Source organism: Triticum aestivum, chromosome 7D (assembly GCF_018294505.1).
Source record: "Triticum aestivum cultivar Chinese Spring chromosome 7D, IWGSC CS RefSeq v2.1, whole genome shotgun sequence".
NCBI lineage: Eukaryota > Viridiplantae > Streptophyta > Magnoliopsida > Poales > Poaceae > Triticum > Triticum aestivum.
This window is the reverse complement of record NC_057814.1, coordinates 202,748,025-202,768,932: the sequence shown is the minus strand read 5'-3', so window position 1 is coordinate 202,768,932 and position 20,908 is coordinate 202,748,025. Positions and strand designations below refer to the sequence as shown.

At 46.9% G+C, this 20,908-nt stretch overlaps 2 protein-coding genes across 2 annotated transcripts; one reads left to right on the top strand and one right to left on the bottom strand.

Moving 5' to 3' along the window:
• Nucleotides 1-1,472: 1,472 nt before the first annotated feature.
• Nucleotides 1,473-2,893, top strand: LOC123165868 (uncharacterized). Its single transcript, XM_044583607.1, has 2 exons — nt 1,473-2,305; nt 2,459-2,893. Exon 1 carries the CDS (start codon nt 1,596-1,598, stop codon nt 2,280-2,282), a length of 687 nt encoding a protein of 228 aa, XP_044439542.1. The 5' UTR covers nt 1,473-1,595; the 3' UTR covers nt 2,283-2,305; nt 2,459-2,893.
• Nucleotides 2,894-5,559: 2,666 nt separating this feature from the next.
• On the bottom strand, nt 5,560-6,523 carry LOC123167754 (nuclear transcription factor Y subunit C-6). Its single transcript, XM_044585619.1, has one exon. The coding sequence runs from the start codon at nt 6,403-6,405 to the stop codon at nt 5,806-5,808; it is 600 nt and encodes a 199-aa protein (XP_044441554.1). The 5' UTR covers nt 6,406-6,523; the 3' UTR covers nt 5,560-5,805.
• Between the last annotated feature and the right edge of the window lie 14,385 nt (nt 6,524-20,908).

Sequence of the window (20,908 nt, the reverse complement as noted above, 5' to 3'; positions counted from 1 at the left end):
GGAGACGGTTCCATATGCCGTCGCGGAAAGGGGTTAAAAACCGTTTGTTTAGGACCGACGCGCACCAATGTATGCTTACTGCATTTTCTGCCCTTACTTCTTCTATACTTATTACTAGAAAGTATACTCATGTAGCTAGTTGCAATGGTGTTTCAATCATTATTCAGATCTTTACAAACAGTCTATTAGGAACGGGAGGGGATAAGCCAATGCTTGAAAACCTGAAAACATTACTAGGAAGGAGAGGGTTTTGTGCTAATGTGTGTTTAAGTTGCTGGCGGGTTCTCCGCCCTTGAGTAGATGTCGTTTGCTACAGATCCAACGGGGTCCAAGTTTCCAGATTTTCACCCAAATAAGGTTTTCACTTGATACTTCGCCTAGATAACTAGAAAAGGTTGTTTGCTACTACTCCCTCTGTTCGGAATTATTTGTCGCAGAAATGGATGTATCTAGACGTATTTTAGTTCTAGATACATCCATTTTCGAGACAAGTAATTCCGAACGGAGGGAATAGTTTCTTAGCCTGGGAATCGAAGTGTCTCAATTACATCAGTGAGAGTGGATATTTTTCTCCCTTTTGCATTTGTCCCATTATAGTGTTTTAGCTTATTGTAAAGAAGAAAATATCTGACTTTTTAATTGTGCCAATTAATAAATTAAGATGGTGTTTAGAAATTAAACATTTGCTAACTACTGTAGTAATTTTGCTTACATGCTTCACATGATATCTGCAGGGCAAACCAAGATCTTCATGCAAGTTCACATGAAGCCAGAAGGCCAAACCAAGATCTTCATGCAAGTTCAAGCCCCTTTGTTGGATGCGAATATTTATTTTTTATCGTCCTAATGCATTTGTAATGCGAGTCGTAGTCTTTTATCTTCCATATCGTGCTTAATAAGCTATGAACATTCGAAGAACTTTCTTTCCGACGAGCACAAGTTTCAGCCTTTAATGGCCCTTCAAAGATCTTGTCACTATTATTGTCTGCATTTTAGATTATTATATTTGACATATTTGAATGTTTGAATGCGTGAAGATGATGCTGAAAAAATGCAGTTTTTTGGGGGGCTGATTATCATTTTTAGATTGTAAATGTGTTGATTGTAGATATTGAGATATGCACATAGCAGCCAAACAGCATATGGCATTTATTTCACAAATCCCCTATGGCAGCCAAATAAGAAAATTGAACTTGGAATCCAAATCCCACAAAATGAAATCCTCCTTGGAATGAGATTTCATTTCATTTCTATCAAATGAAATGAAAGCCCGGGTGCCAAACGATCTGTTAGGGATATTTTGAGTAATCATTGATGATTAGATTTTTTTTTGAGAAATTATTGATGATAAGATAATTAGATGAACATGTGAAAGGGCCACCGCCGTGAGGCCCAGCGAAAATTCGACCGTTGCGTGCCTCACTAAAGTACTCGACCGTTGGGCGCACACGACCCCTTCCCTTCCTTCCTTAAGCCGCGCGAGCGCGACTACCCAACACCGGATCATCACGCTTCTACTCCCTCATTTCCATTTCTGCCTTCCGAGTCCGATCTCATATCAACTCAAAACCTTCCAATTCAGAACGCAACTTCCAATGGCGGCGGAGCCCACCAAAAACGACGCCCACGTCGTGGAGATCCCGGTCACCGGCGACGGAGCGGAGCCAGCCAGCGGCGCGTTCCTCGGCAAGGCGGCGTCGGGGCACCACCCGCTGGGCGAGATCGCCGACAGCGGGGGCCACCTGCTGCTGCTCAAGCTGTGGCAGCGGGAGGAGTCCCGCCTCAACCGCCGCGCGTGCGCGCTCGAGGCGGTCATGGACGCGGCGCGGCGGGACGCCTTCTACCTCTGCGCGGCCTTCCTCGCCCTCCACGGCCTCTCCCTCGCGCTCCTCTTCGCCGCCTCCGTCGCGGGCGGCCCCCCGTCGCGCGCCTGCGGGAGGTGGTGGGCGCCGTCGTCCCTGTCGCTGGCCGCCTCCCTCGCGCTCGCGGCGGCCGTGCAGCTCCGCGTCTGCGCCTACTGGCGCGCCGCGCGGCGGCTGCGGCGGGAGCGCGGCGACGCCCGGGCCCTCGCGCGGTGCGTGCAGGAGCTGCGCATGAAGGGCGCCTCGTTCGACCTGTCCAAGGAGCCGCAGTGCGGGGTGACGAGGACCAACTGCGCCAGCGTCGAGGGCGCGGGGGCGTGGGGCCCGCTCCGGTGGTGCTACCGGAACGTCGTCACCGCATGCCTCCTCGCCGTCGCCGCCGTAGCCTTACCCACCGGCAAGCTCATCCTGTGCGCCTAGGACACAACCGATCTGAGTTTTCGGTGAGTTGAATTTACCTCTTGTTTACTCTGTGTGGATCAGATCTTCTGAAAATTCATGACTAATCCCCACACCAGCAGATTTGGTATGGCTGAAACATTTTACGCTTCAAATTTGTTCTGATCCATGACGAAATAACGCTTCTCTAATTCCAGGGTCGCAGGCTTCCTGGTGAATTGATTCGGAGGAAACGATGTGCTTCTAGGGCCGCAGGCTTCATGGTGTTATTTGCATAGACAGAACACTGCTTGTGCTCCGATGATCAGAGAATTTCCAACATTTTTTCTCCGCCCCGAGATGTACTCTTTGTAACGATTCAAAGCTTACTTGTATGATCCATTCATAGCAGCTGCAACTCAAAAAGGGAAATCGCATACGGTTATTCTGACTTCCTGCTTTATACTCCATGTGCTAGAATTAGGAATTCTCCATGTGCTCTTCAACCCAATTCTCCCTGCAATCCTGTTGTTTTGACGACTCCAAAAATTTGAAAGAATTTGTTCGATGATGCACTCGTCGTTGTGGTTGTTCTGTTGTCTTGTGGTTGTTCTGTTGTCGAAGCTTATTGTCATCGTGATTGCGTCATTACACACTATTATGTATTGTAGGCTTTTTCTTTGTGTGCTGAGTCCAGCCTGCACACTGTTACTGGAATCCTAGGAGTCATCCCAGACTATCTTGGAGTGGAAACCTGTGAAAATCAAGAAAAATCAATTTCAACAACCTTATTGATGAATTTATTTTATTCACATATCTACAAAATGATTATGTGCTGAACCTTGAAATTTTGCATACTTCTGGAACATCAACCTGTATGTTTTTTTTGGGTACAATTTTATAGAACTTCTAAACATGGTTTCAACATAATCTTCACCGTAACGTGGTTCACACCTGATACTTACTTCCAAAGGATTGCACCAAGCCGGATTGTTGTTCTAACATCAGACCACCCAGAGTGGCAAGGGGAGTGCATACGAAGAGTTTTGATGATTGATATGCTCGGTGCCTAAAACGTTGTTTTTGATCCGTGACAAATTTCTGCTTTCCTAATTGCAAGGTCACAAGCTTCGTGCTGAGCTGATTCGGAGGAAACGAGAGAGAACAGAAGTCTTGTTTGCATAGTGCAAATCACTGTTTCTCTACTTGTGCTCTGATGATTAGAGACCATTCACATTATTTTTCTCTCCCCTGAGATGTTGAAAGGGTTCAAAGCTTTTTTGTATGATTCATCAGTAGTAGCTGCAACTCAAAATGAAATGCTAATTTGGCCATTCTGTCTTCACCGCTAGTATGAAAAGTTTGTCCAGGCTCATCTGCACCCGGTTAAAAAACAATTCATAAAAAATTCAAAACAAATTCAAAAAATTCCAAATAAAATTTGTGTGATAGAAAATTTGATGCGTGAGGCCCGCCCCAAATTTCAAGTCATTTGGGCATATGAGCAGCTCTCAGCAAAAAAGACAAATCGGGCCAAAACAATACATAAACAGTAAACATTTTTACAGACCCCAATTTGTCTTTTTTGCTAAGAGCTGCTCGTATGTCCAAACGACTTGAAATTTGAAGCGAGCCTCACGCATCAAATTGTCTACCACACAAATTTTATTTGGAATTTTTTGAACTTTTCTAGTATTTGTTTTTATTTTTTTCGTCAGCACGGGTGCAGATGAGCTCGGGTGCAGAAATGGATTTTCAATTGTTAGGGCTCTTTTACTTCTTCAGTTTTTATCAAACTTCAAGAACAAATCGTCAGATTGATACAATCCTTTGGTTCAGGCATATGGACCACTAGAACAAATAGTCAGATATCCTTGTCCTTTAAGGCGCTGTTCGGCAGCCTGCCCGCTCCGTGCAAATTGAGAATATGGGGAGTACCGTTTCGCTGGCTCTGCATTTTTTAACTAGAACTCCGTCAGCTCCGGGAGCAGCCTCACGGAGCGGAGGGGCTCCGAACAGGTCCTAAGTGTTGTTTCTGATATTAGTTAGATTGAATCTCTGTACAAAAAATGACATCTGCAAATGTAACCAGTTTTCCAAGGCAAAGTCTGAAAGAGCCATTTGGTAAAGAAATCCGTCATACAATTCTCCCTGCAATCAAACTCCAAAATTCTGATTTCAGCATATATTTTCCGAGCAAAAGCAAGCAAGCGTCAATGACTCCACAACAGAACATATCTGATGCACAGCAAAATTGTCTTTGGCAAACAATCATTTCCCAAAGTTTGCTACTCCCTTCGATCCATATTAATTGTCCATTCTCTTATATTAATACGGATCAGAGGGAGTACATATCTTGGTATTACCCTAGGCCACCCCATATCATCCAAATTTATTTTCAAAGATGCAACACTTGCAGCGGTAGTAGTGTACACAGAGGAGAGGACAGGGCAGCAATGCAGATAGCCAACCAGTAGCATCACAACAACATACACACCCTCCTCTGCCAGTTAATCGGTCCATCTGAAATTTCAGCATTTTATCAGCTGTCAGATTGACTAATTGGCTGGCCCAGTTAATTGACCACATAGGGGGTATTCGGTTTGGTCAGGTGCCGAGTGTCTGTCGCTGCAGGCTGCAGCACAACAAGTCCAATTCACAGTCGCTGGATACCATACGGAGCCCAACATAATAGTATAAGAGAATGAACACGCAAAGCTGTTTGGTATATAAAACATACATTTTTCTAGTTTCAAAAAAGTTCGTTGGTAGCTGGTCAGTTGCTCATAACTAATCAATCCATCTTTAACCAAAGTGCCCTGAGGAATTAGAACCTCAAAGAGAATAAAGCAAAGTTTATATAGTTTAACCAAAGAAAATGTCAGGAGTTTGCATTGCAAATTCCCCATTCCTATGATGTGTTACAGGTTTTGCAAGTAACATCAAGAATCACATTGAACTAACAAAACTTCAATTCCAGTCCCTACGGCCATATGAATTTCAGTTCCTATGACTAAATTTTACATCATACATGGAACAGCGATACGCCCTTGGTAGTATACACTTACCAAAGAAGCATGGATCTCTATAAAAAAACATGCATCTGTATAAAAGAAACATGTATCTGAATTATCCGAATATATAGCAAAGGCTGTACCAATTAAACATGCACATAAAAGCTAAAAGTTATACGAACACCTGGCCCATAGTTGTTGTAATATTTGATTGTGCAACCTAAATGCCTAAAATACAGCGGGGTCATAGTTAGATGGAATATACAACAAACCATTTCACTGCAAATTACGATGAACAAAAGTAATCAGAGAAATGGCACAACATAAATTATCTTATCAGTTAGACATGCATGAGCATCATACGGCCTGCCTCGATCAGAAGAACCTAGCCGGGTTCTTCTCGGATCGAATCACTTGTAACATAGAGGAGGCCCCTCAAATAATGGCAACATCTTAAATTATTCAGCGGTGAACAAACAAACATAGGAGAGCACTAAATCAACAGCACAATCTTAGATGCAACTTAAATCCGCTGTAACATACTGCAGGTGTTACTGCTGCGGGACGTAGTAGTACCCCATGTCGGCGGCGGGCATGCCGGCGGCGGGGTGGGGCATCCCGGCGGCGACGGCCGCCTCGGCGTCCTTGGCCTCGTCCCGCGGCACGATGTCCACCAGGAAGTCGAAGACCTCGGTGCGGGCGATGGCGGCGGCGATGTCGGACTTCTGCAGCGTGCGGCGCTTGTTCTCCTCGGCGTGCGCCCAGCCGCGGTGGGTGAGCTCGAGGATGAACATCTCGCAGGCCCGGGCGAAGACGACGGGCGCCTCGGCGGCGATCATGCGGACGTCCTCGTCGGCCTTCATGATCTTCTTGATGCGGGCGAGGGGCAGGTTGTGGTTCTTGAAGTCGGTGGTGGCCTCGATCTCGCGGTACTGCTCCGCCCAGAACACCTGCAGCTGCTGCTGCTGCTGCGCGGCGGTCTGCTGCGACGCGGCGGCGACGGCGGCGGGGGGCGGCTGGGGCGCGTAGAGGGCCGGCGCGTGCGGGTAGCCGGGGGGCGGGGCGGCCGGGTAGACGGCGGCCGGCGGGTAGCCGACGGGCGCGCCCAGCACGGGGCCCGGCGGCGGAGGGGTGGTGGATTTGGGCTCCATTCCAGCTAGGGTTTCGGGGAGGAGGAGGGGATTGGGGGAAGAGAGTGGTGGTGGTGTGGAGTGACCCTCGATTGGGCTGTTGTTTTGCTGCTGCCTGCCGATGCGGAGGAATGGGAAGCTTTGTCGATCCGGGGGTGGGGGATTTATTAGAGTTTGCTTTCCGGTTTAATCTCGAGATTAAGACAACGGAGGCCGTGCGTGTGCGTGGCGCGCTGACGACTCACCATTTCATTTCCGAGGAGCGGTAGGGGCCGTGGAGTGGTGGCGTGGCGTCTAGTGCAGGGTTAAATATCTAGCGTCAACATCGCATTAACGCTGACTAAGATGACAGCGAGCGCCACCTAGATACCTTCGGGTCTAAATGTTGGTAATTTAGTCCATCTTCACACTGATTAAGATTACAATGGGTGACACCTGGATCTCTGACTGATTGAGTCGTTTGTAGAGTATCTTGAAATGATGATGAAGAGGTTGATGCTCTAAAAATGATTAGGGTAGAAGAGAGAAGGGTTTTGGTACGGGAGAAGTGTTTGCTTTTTCACATGCCCTACAATTTTTATTCTTTTCTCTGCTCCAAATGATGCTGTTGAAACAAACCATAACATTATACCCCTATAAAGAATGCTGGAGTACCTACCTCCTAGGGGCTTCCCGGGCAAGGAGGTTGTCCGTGCCGTCCGTTTCCCGGTGGCGTGCGAGGCCATCGTCATGGGGCGGCTTCGGTCACGCCCGTGAGAGCCTCTTCTCGTGGTACTCCGTGCGCAAAGGGGGGGGGGGGCGTTGTCACCTCACTGGTAGGTCGTGGGTGCCACCTAGGATACCGGCTCGCGCACGGGCCCTGCCTGTCTGTTCTCGTGGGCCCACCTATACCCGCGCCGGGCTGGTTCGGTCGCCACATCCAGGGCTTGCGTGGCGCCCGCGAGCTCACACATGGCACCTGCCTGTGACTGCTCGCTGTCTCCACCAGGGTACGCGCGGGCGCAACCTCGTTCATGGCGTGTCGGATTGTTTCTGTTCACGCAAGTCCGTGTGTCTTGCGTGAGTCGGGGTGTTCTGTGGGTGTTTTGGTCATTTGGTTAAGGTAGATGCATTTTCATATAAGTTTGTATCTCATGCGGCACACTGGATGTGTTGCGCACTAGCAGCGTTGCGTCCATTTTGGCCGACTGGCCATCATCTCACGCTTAGGGTAGCGTGAGGCGGGCGGTAAGCCGGTGGCGACCTGTGGCCGCTTTCGGCTTTGTTGGGACGTTCTCTTCCTGTCAATGGCGGTGGTGGATGGCGGTGCGGAATACCGTCAGATCCCTCGGTAGGGGTCCAGGTGTCGGAGCTAAATCCGGCAGATCTCGGGTACTGGGTCCCGAGCTGGTGATCTTTGACTTGATGGTAACAGGAAGTAGAGATGCATAATATTTACCCAGCTTCGGGCCCTCTCGAAGAGGTAAAACCCTACGTCATGCTTGTATTGTATTGATTGTGGATGGGGTACAAAGTATAGGATGATCTACCTCGAGATCGTATGAATGAATATAACCTGCCTCTACAGACTAAAACCCTCGGCTTATATAGGGACCAAGGGCACCTAGGGTTACACATGGTCGGTTGCATCTAGAGATAAACATGTCGAATATTTGAATATGTCTTGAAGTATACACCAAGTCTTCAGAGGATTCCATCTTGAGTACGTCGAGGGCCCTCGATTACGTGGCCCATTCTGCAATTGTTGGTGGTCCTCAGCCCGGCCCATAAAGGATAGGCCGACGTGGTGTGTACCTCCTAATCCAGGACACCGTCAGTAGCCCTGAACTAGTCTTCAAGCTGAGAACTATGGATCACTCCTCGGGACAGCTTCGTCTTCTTGGTCTTCGGCTTCACAGGTGAGTTCAATCTTCCAATTTGACACCATATCTGAGGACTCTTTGGGATCCAAAGCCCTCATTAACCTTTTATATCCTGCTTCTTCTTCTACTACATCCATGTGTAAACCCGGGCAATGATATACTCTAGGTAATCGACGCGTCTTTTAACAAGGCCTTCTATGAGAATAGTGTATTTTTTATCGGATCGAAAGACCCCTTTAGCTTAACAATGAAGGAATGTTATGTGAGAGTAGTGGATCGATTTGGTCGTGCCCTGACAGCTTTTGCCCGAAAACTGAACCGCCACAACTTATCGTGGAACCGAGAGGTCCCATCAGTAGTCATTAAGCCGAATTTATCATGGCTTGAGGCCGTTTCCATTGGCACGTCTCATCGATAAAGGGATCATCCTCGGGATTTTTGGCAACATCATCAATGAAAGCCCTTGAAACGCGCATGCATATACTGCACGTCGTATCGTGAACTGATGGATTTACTACGCGGCGTGGCATCGCTTAACATTTTTACTGGGATATAAAAGGGATGGATGAATCCAGTTCATCTCACGCTTGCTTCTCTGTTCCATTGCCCAAAACTCCCCCAAGCTCAAACGCCCAGAGATCTGTGTCACGCCCCACCTTCGGTCCTTTTCATATCTTTCTTTCTCTATCACAAAGGGATGGCCGGCAAGGGGAAAGTCGCCGCGCAGGGATTCGAGGAGAAGGCTGCCAGCACGAGAGGGCAATGGATGCCCTCCATTATTGCCGTCAGTACTATCACCGAGCTCTAGACTGATGGCTACCTTCCGTCCCAAGGGGTAGTTAAATGTCGATCCCTCGTCACTATAAAAAAAAGACACATCCGTGACATTTTGGGCCGAACGAATTTTTTTCTGTCATGCTTATGACACTTCTATGATGATAATTGTGACAAAACCCGGTATCATCATAGATGTGGTGGGCTCCTACTTCTATGACAAAAAATCATGACAGAAAATGGGCTTTTCATGCTGGGCGGGCCGGAGATGCAGCTGCATGACATTCTTTGGGCCGTCCATGACAAAAAAACCATGGTAAAAGCGAGGGCGAGGAAAATATAAGGGAGTTCCCGGTTACGGTGGGTGGTCGGGGGCCGAGCGATGCGCGTTTCTCTCGAACACGTGCGAGGCATTGGTCTCTAACTGAACCCAAGCGTGGCGTTCGCCTACTGAACCCGAGCGATTGCACTGCAGGCTACACGTTATTGAACCCGAGCGATCGATCGATCTGGTTGTTAACTGAACCCGATCGAGCGATTCCTTCGCTACTGCTGCTAACTGAAGCCGATCGAACCTACTGCCTCTTGATGAACAGTGAGCGTTGTTGGGGGGAGGGGGAGGGTTGGATGAACAGTTCCCGGTGGGGGGTTGGACGAACAGGACCCCGTGGTAGTAGAGGTCGTTACCGCCGGATGAACAGGACTCCGTGGAGGGATGGATGAACAGGACGACCCCGTGGAGGGCTGGTTGAACAGTAGCCGGTGGAGGGCTGGATGAACAATAGCCCATGGAGGGGTGATTGAACAGGACCCCGTGGAGAGGGTTGGTTGAACAGTAGCCGGTGGAGGAGCGGTGGAGGCTGGATGTACAGGAGCCCGTGGATGAACAGTGGTTGGTGAAGGCAGGAGGGGAGATGCCGTGGATGAACAATCATAGGTGGAGGCTAGAGGAGATCGACGGTGGATGAACAGTAGCCCGTGGAGGTTGGAGGAGGTCGATGGTGGAGATGAACAGTAGCCCGTGGAGTCTGTTTTCCGGTACGCCACACCCCTCCCGATGAACAGGACCCCCGTTTCGACCGTAGCGCTCCAACACAAGTCTGATTCCTCTGTTTTGCGGTACGCCACACCCCTCCCGATCAACAGGACCCGACCGTAGGAGGTCCAGGAGAAGTCCGTTTCCTCCGTTTCTCGGTATGCCAGACCCCTCCCGATGAACAGGATCCCATTTTGACCGTGGCCGGTTGAACACAAGGCCGTTTCCTCCGTTCTGCGGTACGCCAGGCCTCGTTTCGATCGGCTATTTCGTCCAAGAAGATTGGCTCTGATAGGTCTCCAACATATCTATAATTTTTTATTGTTCCATGCTATTATATTATCTGTTTTCGATGTGTAATGGGCTTTAATATGCTCTTTTATATTATTTTTGGGACTAACCTATTAACCGGAGGCCCAATGACAGTTTCTGTTTTTTTGCCTATTTTAGAGTTTCGCAGAAAAGGAATACCAAACGGAGTCCAAACAGAATGAAACCTTCGCGAGGATCTTTCTTGGACCGAAAGCAATCCAGAAGACTTGGAGTCAAAGTTTGGAACTCCACGAGGAATCCACAAGGCAGGAGGGCGCGCCCAGGGGGTAGGCGTGCCCCCACCCTCGTGGGCCCCTCGTCGCTCCACCGGCGTACTTCTTTCGCCTATATATACTCTTATACCCTAGAAACATGAGGGGGAGCCACGAAACCACTTTTCCACCGCCGCAATCTTCTGTACCCGTGAGATCCCATCTTGGGGCCTTTTCCGGCGATCTACCGGAGGGGGAATCGGTCACGGAGGGCTTCTACATCAACACCATTGCCTCTCCGATGAAGTGTCAGTAGTTTACCACAGACCTGCGGGTCCATAGTTATTAGCTAGATGGCTTCTTCTCTCTCTTTGATTGTCAATACAAAGTTCTCCTCGGTGTTCTTGGAGATCTATTCGATGTAATACTCGTTGCGGTGTGTTTGCCGAGATCTGATGAATTGTGGATTTATGAACAAGGTTATCTATGAATATTATTTGGTTCTTCTCTGAATTCTTATATGCATGATTTGATATCTTTGCAAGTCTCTTCGAATTATCGGTTTAGTTTGGCCTACTAGATTGATCTTTCTTGCAATGGGAGAAGTGATTAGCTTTGGTTTCAATCTTGCGGTGTCCTTTCCCAGTGACAGTAGGGGCAGCAAGGCACGTATTGTATTGTTGCCATCGAGGATAAAAAGATGGGGTTTATATCATATTGCTTGAGTTTATCCCTCTACATCATGTCATCTTGCTTAATGCGTTACTCCGTTCTTATGAACTTAATACTCTAGATGCATGCTGGATAGCGGTCGATGTGTGGAGTAATAGGAGTAGATGCAGAATCGTTTCGATCTACTTGACATGGACGTGATGCCTAGATTCATGATCATTGCCTTAGATATCTTCATAACTATGCGCTTTTCTATCAATTGCTCGACAGTAATTTGTTCACCCACCGTAATACATACTATCTTGAGAGAAGCCACTAGTGAAACCTATGGCCCCCGGGTCTCTTTCCTATTATATTACATCTCTTTTATTTACATCGCATCTCATTTACTATTTTGCAATCTTTACTTTCCAATCTATACAAGAAAATACCAAAAATATTTACTTTACTATCTCTATTAGATCTCACTTTTGCGAGTGGCCGTGAAGGGATTGACAACCCCTTTATCGCGTTGGTTGCAAGGTTCTTGATTGTTTGTGCAGGTACTAGGTGACTTGTGTGTTGTCTCCTACTGGATTGATACTTTGGTTCTCAAAACTTAGGGAAATACTTACGCTACTTTGGTACATCACCCTTTTCTCTTCAAGGGAAAACCAACGCATGCTCAAGAGGTAACAAGAAGGATTCTGCGCCATTGCCGGGGAGATCTACGCCAAGTCAAGACATACTAAGTACCCATCATAAACTCTTCTCCCTCGCATTACATTATTTGCCATTCGCCTCTCGTTTTCCTCTCCCCCACTTCTAAAACGATTTTTGAAAACCTTTGCCTTTTCTTCGCCCCTCTTCCGTTCGTCTCTTTTCGCTTGCCTCTTGTGTGCTTGTGTGTTGGATCGATTGTTTGTCACGATGGCTCAAGATAATACTAAATTATGTGACTTTTCCAATACTAACAACAATGATTTTATTAGCACTCCAATTGCTCCTACTACCGATGCTGAATCTTGTGAAATTAATACCGCTTTTTTGAATCTTGTTATGAAAGATCAATTTTTTGGCCTTCCTAGCGAAGATGCCGCTACCCATCTAAACAACTTTGTTGATTTGTGTGATATGCAAAAGAAGAAAAATGTGGATAATGATATTGTTAAATTGAAGCTATTTCCGTTTTCGCTTAGAGATCGTGCTAAAACTTGGTTCTCTTCTTTGCCTAAAAATAGTATTGATTTATGGAATAAGTGCAACGATGCTTTTATCTCTAAGTATTTTCCTCCTGCTAAGATCATCTCTCTTAGGAATGATATTATGAATTTTAAGCAACTTGATCATGAGCATGTTGCACAAGTTTGGGAGAGGATGAAATTAATGATACATAATTGCCCTACACATGGTTTGAATTTGTGGATGATTATACAAAAAATTTATGCCGGATTGAATTTTGTTTCTAGAAATCTTTTAGATTCGGCTGCGGGAGGCACTTTTATGGAAATCACTTTAGGAGAAGCTACTAAACTCCTAGACAATATTATGGTTAATTATTCTCAATGGCACACCGAAAGATCCACTAGTAAAAAAGTTCATGCTATTGAAGAGATTAATGTTTTGAGTGGAAAGATGGATGAACTTATGAAATTGTTTGCTAATAAAAGTGTTTCTTCTGATCCTAATGATATGCATTTGTCCACTTTAATTGAGAATAATAATGAATCTATGGATGTAAATTTTGTTGGTAGGAACAATTTTGGTAACAACGCGTATAGAGGAAACTTTAATTCTAGGCCGTTTCCTAGTAATTCCTCTAATAATTATGGTAATTCCTACAACAACTCTTATGGAAATTTTGATAAGATGCCCTCTGATTTTGAGACTAGTGTTAAAGGATTTATGAATTCACAAAAGAATTTCAATGCTTTGCTTGAAGAAAAATTGCTTAAGATTGATGAGTTGGCTAGGAACATGGATAGAATTTCTCTTGATGTTGATTCTTTGAAACTTAGATCTATTCCACCTAAGCATGACATCAATGAGTCTCTCAAAGCCATGAGAATTTCCATTGATGAGTGCTAAAAAAGATTGCTTTGTGAAAGCGTGTTCTTCTAGTTTTCATGATAATAATGATGAAGATCTAAAAGTGATTGACGTGACTCCTATTAAATATTTGTTTTCCAATATGAATCTTGATAATGTAGGATCGAAAGTATGTCTAGAGGGGGGGTGATTAGACTACTTGACCAAATAAAAATCTAGCCTTTTCCCAATTTTAATTCTTGGCAGATTTTAGCAACTTAGCACAAGTCAAGCAATCAACCTACACATGCAATTCTAAGAGTATAGCAGCGGAATGTAAAACAATTGCATATGAAGGTAAAGGGAGGAGTTTGAGGGAGCAAACGCAATGTTGACACGGAGATTTTTTATCCGTGGTTCCGATAGGTGGTGCTATCGTACATCCACGTTGATGGAGACTTCAACCCACGAAGGGTAACGGTTGCGCGAGTCCATGGAGGGCTCCACCCACGAAGGGTCCATGAAGAAGCAACCTTGTCTATCCCACCATGGCCGTCACCCACGAAGGACTTGCCTCACTAGGGTAGATCTTCACGAAGTAGGCGATCTCCTTGCCCTTACAAACTCCTTGGTTCAACTCCACAATCTTGACGGAGGCTCCCAAGTGACACCTAACCAATCTAGGAGACACCACTCTCCAAGAGGTAATAGATGGTGTGTTGATGATGAACTCCTTGCTCTTGTGCTTGAAATGATAGTCTCCCCAACACTCAACTCTCTCTCATAGGATTTGGTGGAAAGATGATTTGAGTGGAAAGCAACTTGGGGAAGGCTAGAGATCAAGATTTATGTGGTTGGAATGGAATATCTTGACCTCAACACAATTGTAGGTGGTTCTCTCTCAGAAAATGTATGTTGGAAGTGTAGGCATGTTCTGATTGCTCTCTCCATGAATGAAGAGTGGGTGGAGGGGTATATATAGCCTCCACACAAAATCTAACCGTTACACACAATTTACCAAACTCGGTGGGACCGATTCAGAGAACTCGGTCAGACCGATTTAGTTCAAAATGTGAACATTAGGATTTTTGGTGGGACCGACATGTCAACTCGGTGGACCGATGTCATTAGGGTTAGGGCATAACGTAATCTCGGCGAGACCGATTACACAAACTCGGTTGGACCGATTTTGGTAATAGACTAACCAGAGAGTTGGTCAGGCAAACTCGGTGGGACCGATTCGCTCATCTCGGTTGGACCAAAACGTTACGAAAGGGAAACAGAGAGTTTGCATTGCAATCTCGGTGGGACCGATCGCTCATCTCGGTTTTACTGAAACGTTACGAAGGGAAACAGAGAGATTACAATCCCATCTCGGTGAGACCGAGATCCCTATCGGTGAGACCGAAAAGACTAGGGTTTGTGGTAGTGGCTATGCCAAGTGAACTCGGTGGCGCCGGATAGATCAAATCGGTGGGGCAGAGTTTGACTTTTGGTTTGGGACATATTTGGATGTGAGAAAGTAGTTGAGGGTTTTTGGAGCATATCACTAAGCATTTTGAGCAAGAACCTCATTAAGCAACACCTCACCCCCTCTTAATAGTATTGGCTTTTCCTATGGACTCAATGTGATCTTGGATCACTAAAAATGAAATGTAGAGTCTTGTGCTTTGAGCTTGAGCCAATCCTTTTGTCCTTAGCATTCTAAGGGGTCCACTTTCTTAACCCATGCCATGCCAATCATTGAGCTTTCCTGAAATATTTATCTTGAAATAGCATTAGCTCAATGAGCTATATGTTGTTAGGAATTACCAAAACCACCCAGGGATAGTTGCACTTTCAATCTCCCCCTTTTTGGTAATTGATGACAACATATAGATCAAAGCTTCGACAAATGATCATAAGATTGGAAAACATCGTCGCTTTGAGCAAGAGCTCCCCCTAAATTTGTGCATTATTCAAAAATTTGCTTTTGAATGCAAATGCACAATCGATTAGGATCATGGATTACTCTTCCATGTCACATACATCTTGGTGGAGCGCTCAAAATGATAGAAATTGAAAGCATGCACTCATCACCAAGCAAGTGAATGATCATATAAGGATATAATAGATAGTATCAACAAACAAGCATTAAGGGTAGCATATGATGAAACACATGATCAAACAAGTATCTCACAAGGACATAAAGTATCTCACACAAGCACACAATAAAGAAGTTCAACCAAAATAGCAAGAGAGATAAAAAGCAACACTCTCTCTCGAAGCCTATGATCTATACATTTTTCTCCCCTTTGGCAACAAGTTACCAAAAAGTTCAAAAATGCATAGTGCTAAACGTCTCTCAGGCTTGATCTTCGGGAGGTGGTGTAGATAGAACTCCGAGGACGAAGGCATCCGTTGATGTAGTTGGAGCTGGTGGAGTGGCTGCTGGAGGTGGCACTGGAGCTGTAGCTGCTAGTGCTGATGCTGTAGCTCTAGTATCTGTGACTGGCACTACCGCAGACCTCTGGCTTCGGGGCACTCTAGAGACTTGCCCTTCTTCTCCTTTGCTTCCTCCTGAAGCTGCTCAACTGTTGTTTGAATCTCAGTTACCTTGACATCAAGATCATAGAATTTATGCTCAATGATCCTCTCCAAGCTCTCCTGGTTTTGAGTCAGGGTGGCCAAGCCCTTCTCAATCCTCAAAGTGGATTGGATCAGATATCCAAGTTGATCTTGCTTGCTCTTTAGGAAAACTTGAGATGCCTCTTCAACACTTGGCATCTTGGCAGCTTTCTCAGCCTTTGCTTTGGCTCTCTTCTCCTGTGCTTGAACAGATGTGGGGTCTTCCTCATTCATCACGACAGTTTTTTCTTCAAAATCAGGATGCAAAGGAAGGTGCTCCTTGTCCAACAGATATGTTCCTGTGCCCATCTTGGAGTTGATGAGCTCCTGAATGTGTGGAGCATACCCACAACTTCTCTTCTGATCAGCAGCTGTTCTCTTGATTGTTTCTACAATCAAACTCATAACCTTGAACTTCTGAGGCACATCAAACAAGTGTAGCAAATTGATAACATGTCCTCTGATCATCTTGTGATCTCCAGACTTGGGTAGCAATGTGTGCCTAAGGATCCAATTGATGGTAGGTAGACCAGACAACAAGAAGTGTACAGATCCAAGCTTGTGAGTCTCCAAAGCTTTATCTGGGATCTCTCTGTACATGTGTGCCATAGTGTTGTGGTCTTTCTTCTTGCTGGCATACACATCCAAGTCATCTTCATGTTCTTCAGGGGCATTGATCAGCTTGGTCCATTCTTCAACTGTGGATTGGTACTTGGTACCTTCTGACATCCAAACTATCTTCCCATCTGGGTAAAAGTGAGCAGTGGAGTAAAACTGCATGATCAGCTCATCATTCCATTTTGTGAGCTTCTGAGCCACAAATTTATCAACTCCACATGATTTGAAGCTGTCATAAACTCCTGGAAAGTGATCTTCATTTTCTTTGATGTATTCCTAGTCAACCCATCTCATGTCACAGACAATGGGCTTCTTGTCAAGCAGGATAGTGCTACCTCTTGAGCACTACGTTGGTTTTCGCTTGAAGAGGAAAGAGTGATGCAGCAAAGTAGCATAAGTATTTCCCTTAGTTTTTGAGAACCAAGGTATCAATCCAGTAGGAGGCCACGCATGAGTCCCTCGCACCTACACAAACAAATAAATCCTCGCAACCAACGCGATAAGGGGTTGTTAATCCCTACATGGTCACTTACGAGAGTGAGATCTGATAGATATGATAAGATAATATTTTTGGTAGTTTTATGATAAAGATGCAAAGTAAAATAGAAAGCAATAAAAATAAAAGTGTTGTAAGATTAATATGATGGAAAATAGACCCGGGGGCCATAGGTTTCACTAGTGGCTTCTCTCAAGAGCATAAGTATTTACGGTGGGTGAACAAATTACTGTTGAGCAATTGATAGAATTGAGCATAGTTATGAGAATATCTAGGTATGATCATGTATATAGGCATCATGTCCGAGACAAGTAGACCGACTCCTGCCTGCATCTACTACTATTACTCCACACATCGACCGCTATCCAGCATGCATCTACAGTATTAAGTTCATAAGAACAGAGTAACGCCTTAAGCAAGATGACATGATGTAGATGGATAAACTCATGCAATATGATATAAACCCCATCTTGTTATCCTCGATGGCAACAATACAATACGTGCCTTGCTGCCCCTACTGTCACTGGGAAAGGACACCGCAAGATTGAACCCAAAGCTAAGCACTTCTCCCATTGCAAGAAAGATCAATCTAGTAGGCCAAACCAAACTGATAATTCAAAGAGACTTGCAAAGATAACCAATCATACATAAAATAATTCAGAGAAGATTCAAATATTGTTCATAGATAATCTTGATCATAAACCCACAATTCATCGGTCTCAACAAACACACCGCAAAAGAAGATTACATCGAATAGATCTCCACGAGAGAGGGGGAGAACATTGTATTGAGATCCAAAAAGAGAGAGGAAGCCATCTAGCTAATAACTATGGACCCGAAGGTCTGAGGTAAACTACTCACACTTCATCGAAGAGGCTATGGTGTTGATGTAGAAGCCACTACAAAAAAAAGACACATCCATGACATTTTGGGCCGAACGAATTTTTTTCTGTCATACATATGACACTTCTGTGATGATAATTGTGACAAAACCCGGTATCATCATAGATGTGGTGGGCTCCTACTTCTATGACAAAAAATCATGACAGAAAATGGGCTTTTCGTCCTGGGCGTGCCGGAGACGCAGCTGGATGACATTCTTTGGGCCGTCCATGACGGAAAAAACCGTGGTAGAAGCGAGGGCGAGGAAAATTTTGAGGAGTTCCCGGTTACGGTGGGAGGTTGGGGGCCGAGCGATGCGCGTTTCTCTCGTACACGTACGCGCGTGTGTGCGAGGCGTTGGCTCTAACTGAACCCGAGCAATTGCACTGCAGGCTAGGCGTTACTGAACCCGAGCGATCGATCGATGGCTGTTAACTGAACCCGATCGAGCGATTCCTTCGCTACTACTGCTAACTGAAGCCGATCGATGCTGCCTCTGGGATGAACAGTGAGCGTTGCGGGGGGGGGGGGGGGTGGATGAATAGTGAGCGGTGGCATTGCCTCTGGATGAACAGGACCCCGTGGTGTGGAGGGCTGGATGAACAGTAGACGGTGGAGGGGTGCCCGTGGAGGGGTGGTTGAACAGGACCCCGTGGTTTGGAGGGCTGGATGAACAGTAGACGGTGGAGGGGTGCCCGTGGAGGGGTGGTTGAACAGTAGCCGGTGGAGTAGCGCGCGGTGGAGGCTGGATGAACAAGAGCTCGTGGAGGCTGGAGGAGGTCGACGGTAGCGCATGGAGGCTGGAGGAGGTCGACGGTGGAGATGAACAGTTTCCCGTGGAGTCCCGTTTTGCGGTACGCCACACCCCTCCCGATGAACAGGACCCCCGTTTCGACCGTAGGAGGTCCATTTCGTCCGTTTTGCGGTACGCCACACTCCTCCCGATCAACAGGACCCCCGTTTCGACCGTAGGAGGTCCGTTTCGTCCGTTTTGCGGTACGCCACACCCCTCCCGATCAACAGGACCCCCGTTTCGACCGTAGGAGGTCCGTTTCGTCCGTTTTGCGGTACGCCAGACCCCTCCCGATGAACAGGATCCCGTTTCGAATGTGGCCGGTCGAACACAAGGCCGTTTCCTCCGTTCTGCGGTACGCCAGGCCTCGTTTCCATCGGCTGTTCCGTCCAAGCCCTCCCGATGAACATGACCAGGCATTCCGTTTCGACCTAGCCGGTTGGCTCCCACGCGTTCCGTTGCCTCTCGATGAACACGACGCATTCCGTTGCCTCCACATGAACACGACGCATTCCGTTGCCTCCCCATGAACACGACGACGACGCTGTTTCTCCGTTCCGACCCAGCCATGTCAACGAGCCCTCGCCGTACATATGCGCGAGTAGGTGTTCGAGACCCCGCCCGTATGTACACATACGTGGCCGTATTTTCTTTCTTGCACCCTGGCCGCTGTACGTACGTGTACATGCTACGTGCGCGCCTCTACTATGACACGTGCACGCCTCTACATCCACTTGTATATATGTACGTACACGTTCGCGACCAGAATGACAACGCTACGTACGCTTCGACCAGGTGGGTCCCGACTGTCAGGCACTTCCTTCCGTGCGAAGATGTGCTGGTGGGTCCCAGCAGTCACGGGGGCGAATCGTTTGGTTTTTTTTGCCCGGACGCACTTCCTTGCGTGCGAAGGTGTAGCTGGTGGGTCCCAGCAGTCAGGGGGGAAACATTTTTTTCGCGAAATACGGTGGCCCGTCCGGTGGGTCCCCGCTGTCAGGTGGAGGAATAATTATTTTGCGCGTAATAAGGAGGCACTTCCTTGCTACGGTCGTGGACCCAGCTGTCAGCGTCTCCACGCACAGTACTCTTCCGATGGAAGTCGGTCGTTGACCACATTGACCACGCCGCGCCGAGAGCACCACGGCGGTGGACGACGGCGAGGCCTAGGAAGGGGACGACACGGAGACAGGGAAGACTCGGCAGTTGTTTCCCACGCGGAGGGGAGTACGACTGTACGAGGGTTTACTGGTTCGTCTGCCGTTGCCGGAGAATAACAGCAGGTGTGGGTGAGTAGAGGGATGGCTAGGCCAGCGATGGGAGTACGGTGGGGCGGTGAGGCCTGCGCGGCAGCACAGCCGGCCGCGGGGAGGAGGGAGCAGGCAGTCCCGCCGGCGCTTGTTTGAGCGGCTGGAGCAGGAAGAGCAGAGATTGAAGAAGCACGACGGCCGTTGGATGGACATCCAACAGTCAGTTCTTGTGCGTCAACCTGTTTTTTAGGAAATCCTCAAATCTGTGGAAAACAGCATACATCCCATCTGCCATTATTTCTAATAATTTACAGCCCATTTGCTAATTCTTAAGGTTTTTTTGGAGCCCATATTCTTTTTGTTAGCATTACAGCCCATATTGTGGCCACGGTTAAAAAATTACAGGAAATGTTGCATATTTCGGTGCGGTCCGAACTATTTTTAATCCCGAAATTTCGACTCACATTCAAACTGATTTTAAAAATAAATGTATATCAATATAAAATCCAACAAATTCTCCACGCATAAAAATTAATGTAATTTAAAATCTTGAAATGAAAAAAAAGATATTTGAAACTAATTGCCGGTTTGATGTGTTTTAAAAATGTACAACCCATTTCTCATTACTGATGGACCATTTTCTCGGCCAGCCGAATGAAAGCTCTCCTTGTCTTGAAAGATTTACAGCCCAACAGGCCTGACAAAGCGACTTACTTGGAAAATCACAAAAAAACTGGGCTGTGGCCGTGGACCCAGCTGTCAGCCTCTCCACGTACAATACTCTTCTGATGGAAGTCGTTCCTTGACCATGTTGACCACGCCGCGCGGAGAGCACCACGGCGGTGGACGACGGCGAGGCCTAGGAACGGGACGACGCGGAGCCGGGGAAGACGCGGCAATGGAAGCCCGCGCGGAGAGGAGTACGAGGGTTCACTGGTTCGGCTGCGGTGTGAGGCTGCCGTCGCCGCAGGGCCTGGCCAGCGGTGGGAATAGTAGGGGGCGGTGA

Coding starts and splice junctions, on each gene's coding strand:
- LOC123165868 (XM_044583607.1), top strand. CDS start 1,596: ATGGCGGCGGAGCCCACCAAAAACGACGCCCACGTCGTGGAGATCCCG.
- LOC123167754 (XM_044585619.1), bottom strand. CDS start 6,405: ATGGAGCCCAAATCCACCACCCCTCCGCCGCCGGGCCCCGTGCTGGGC.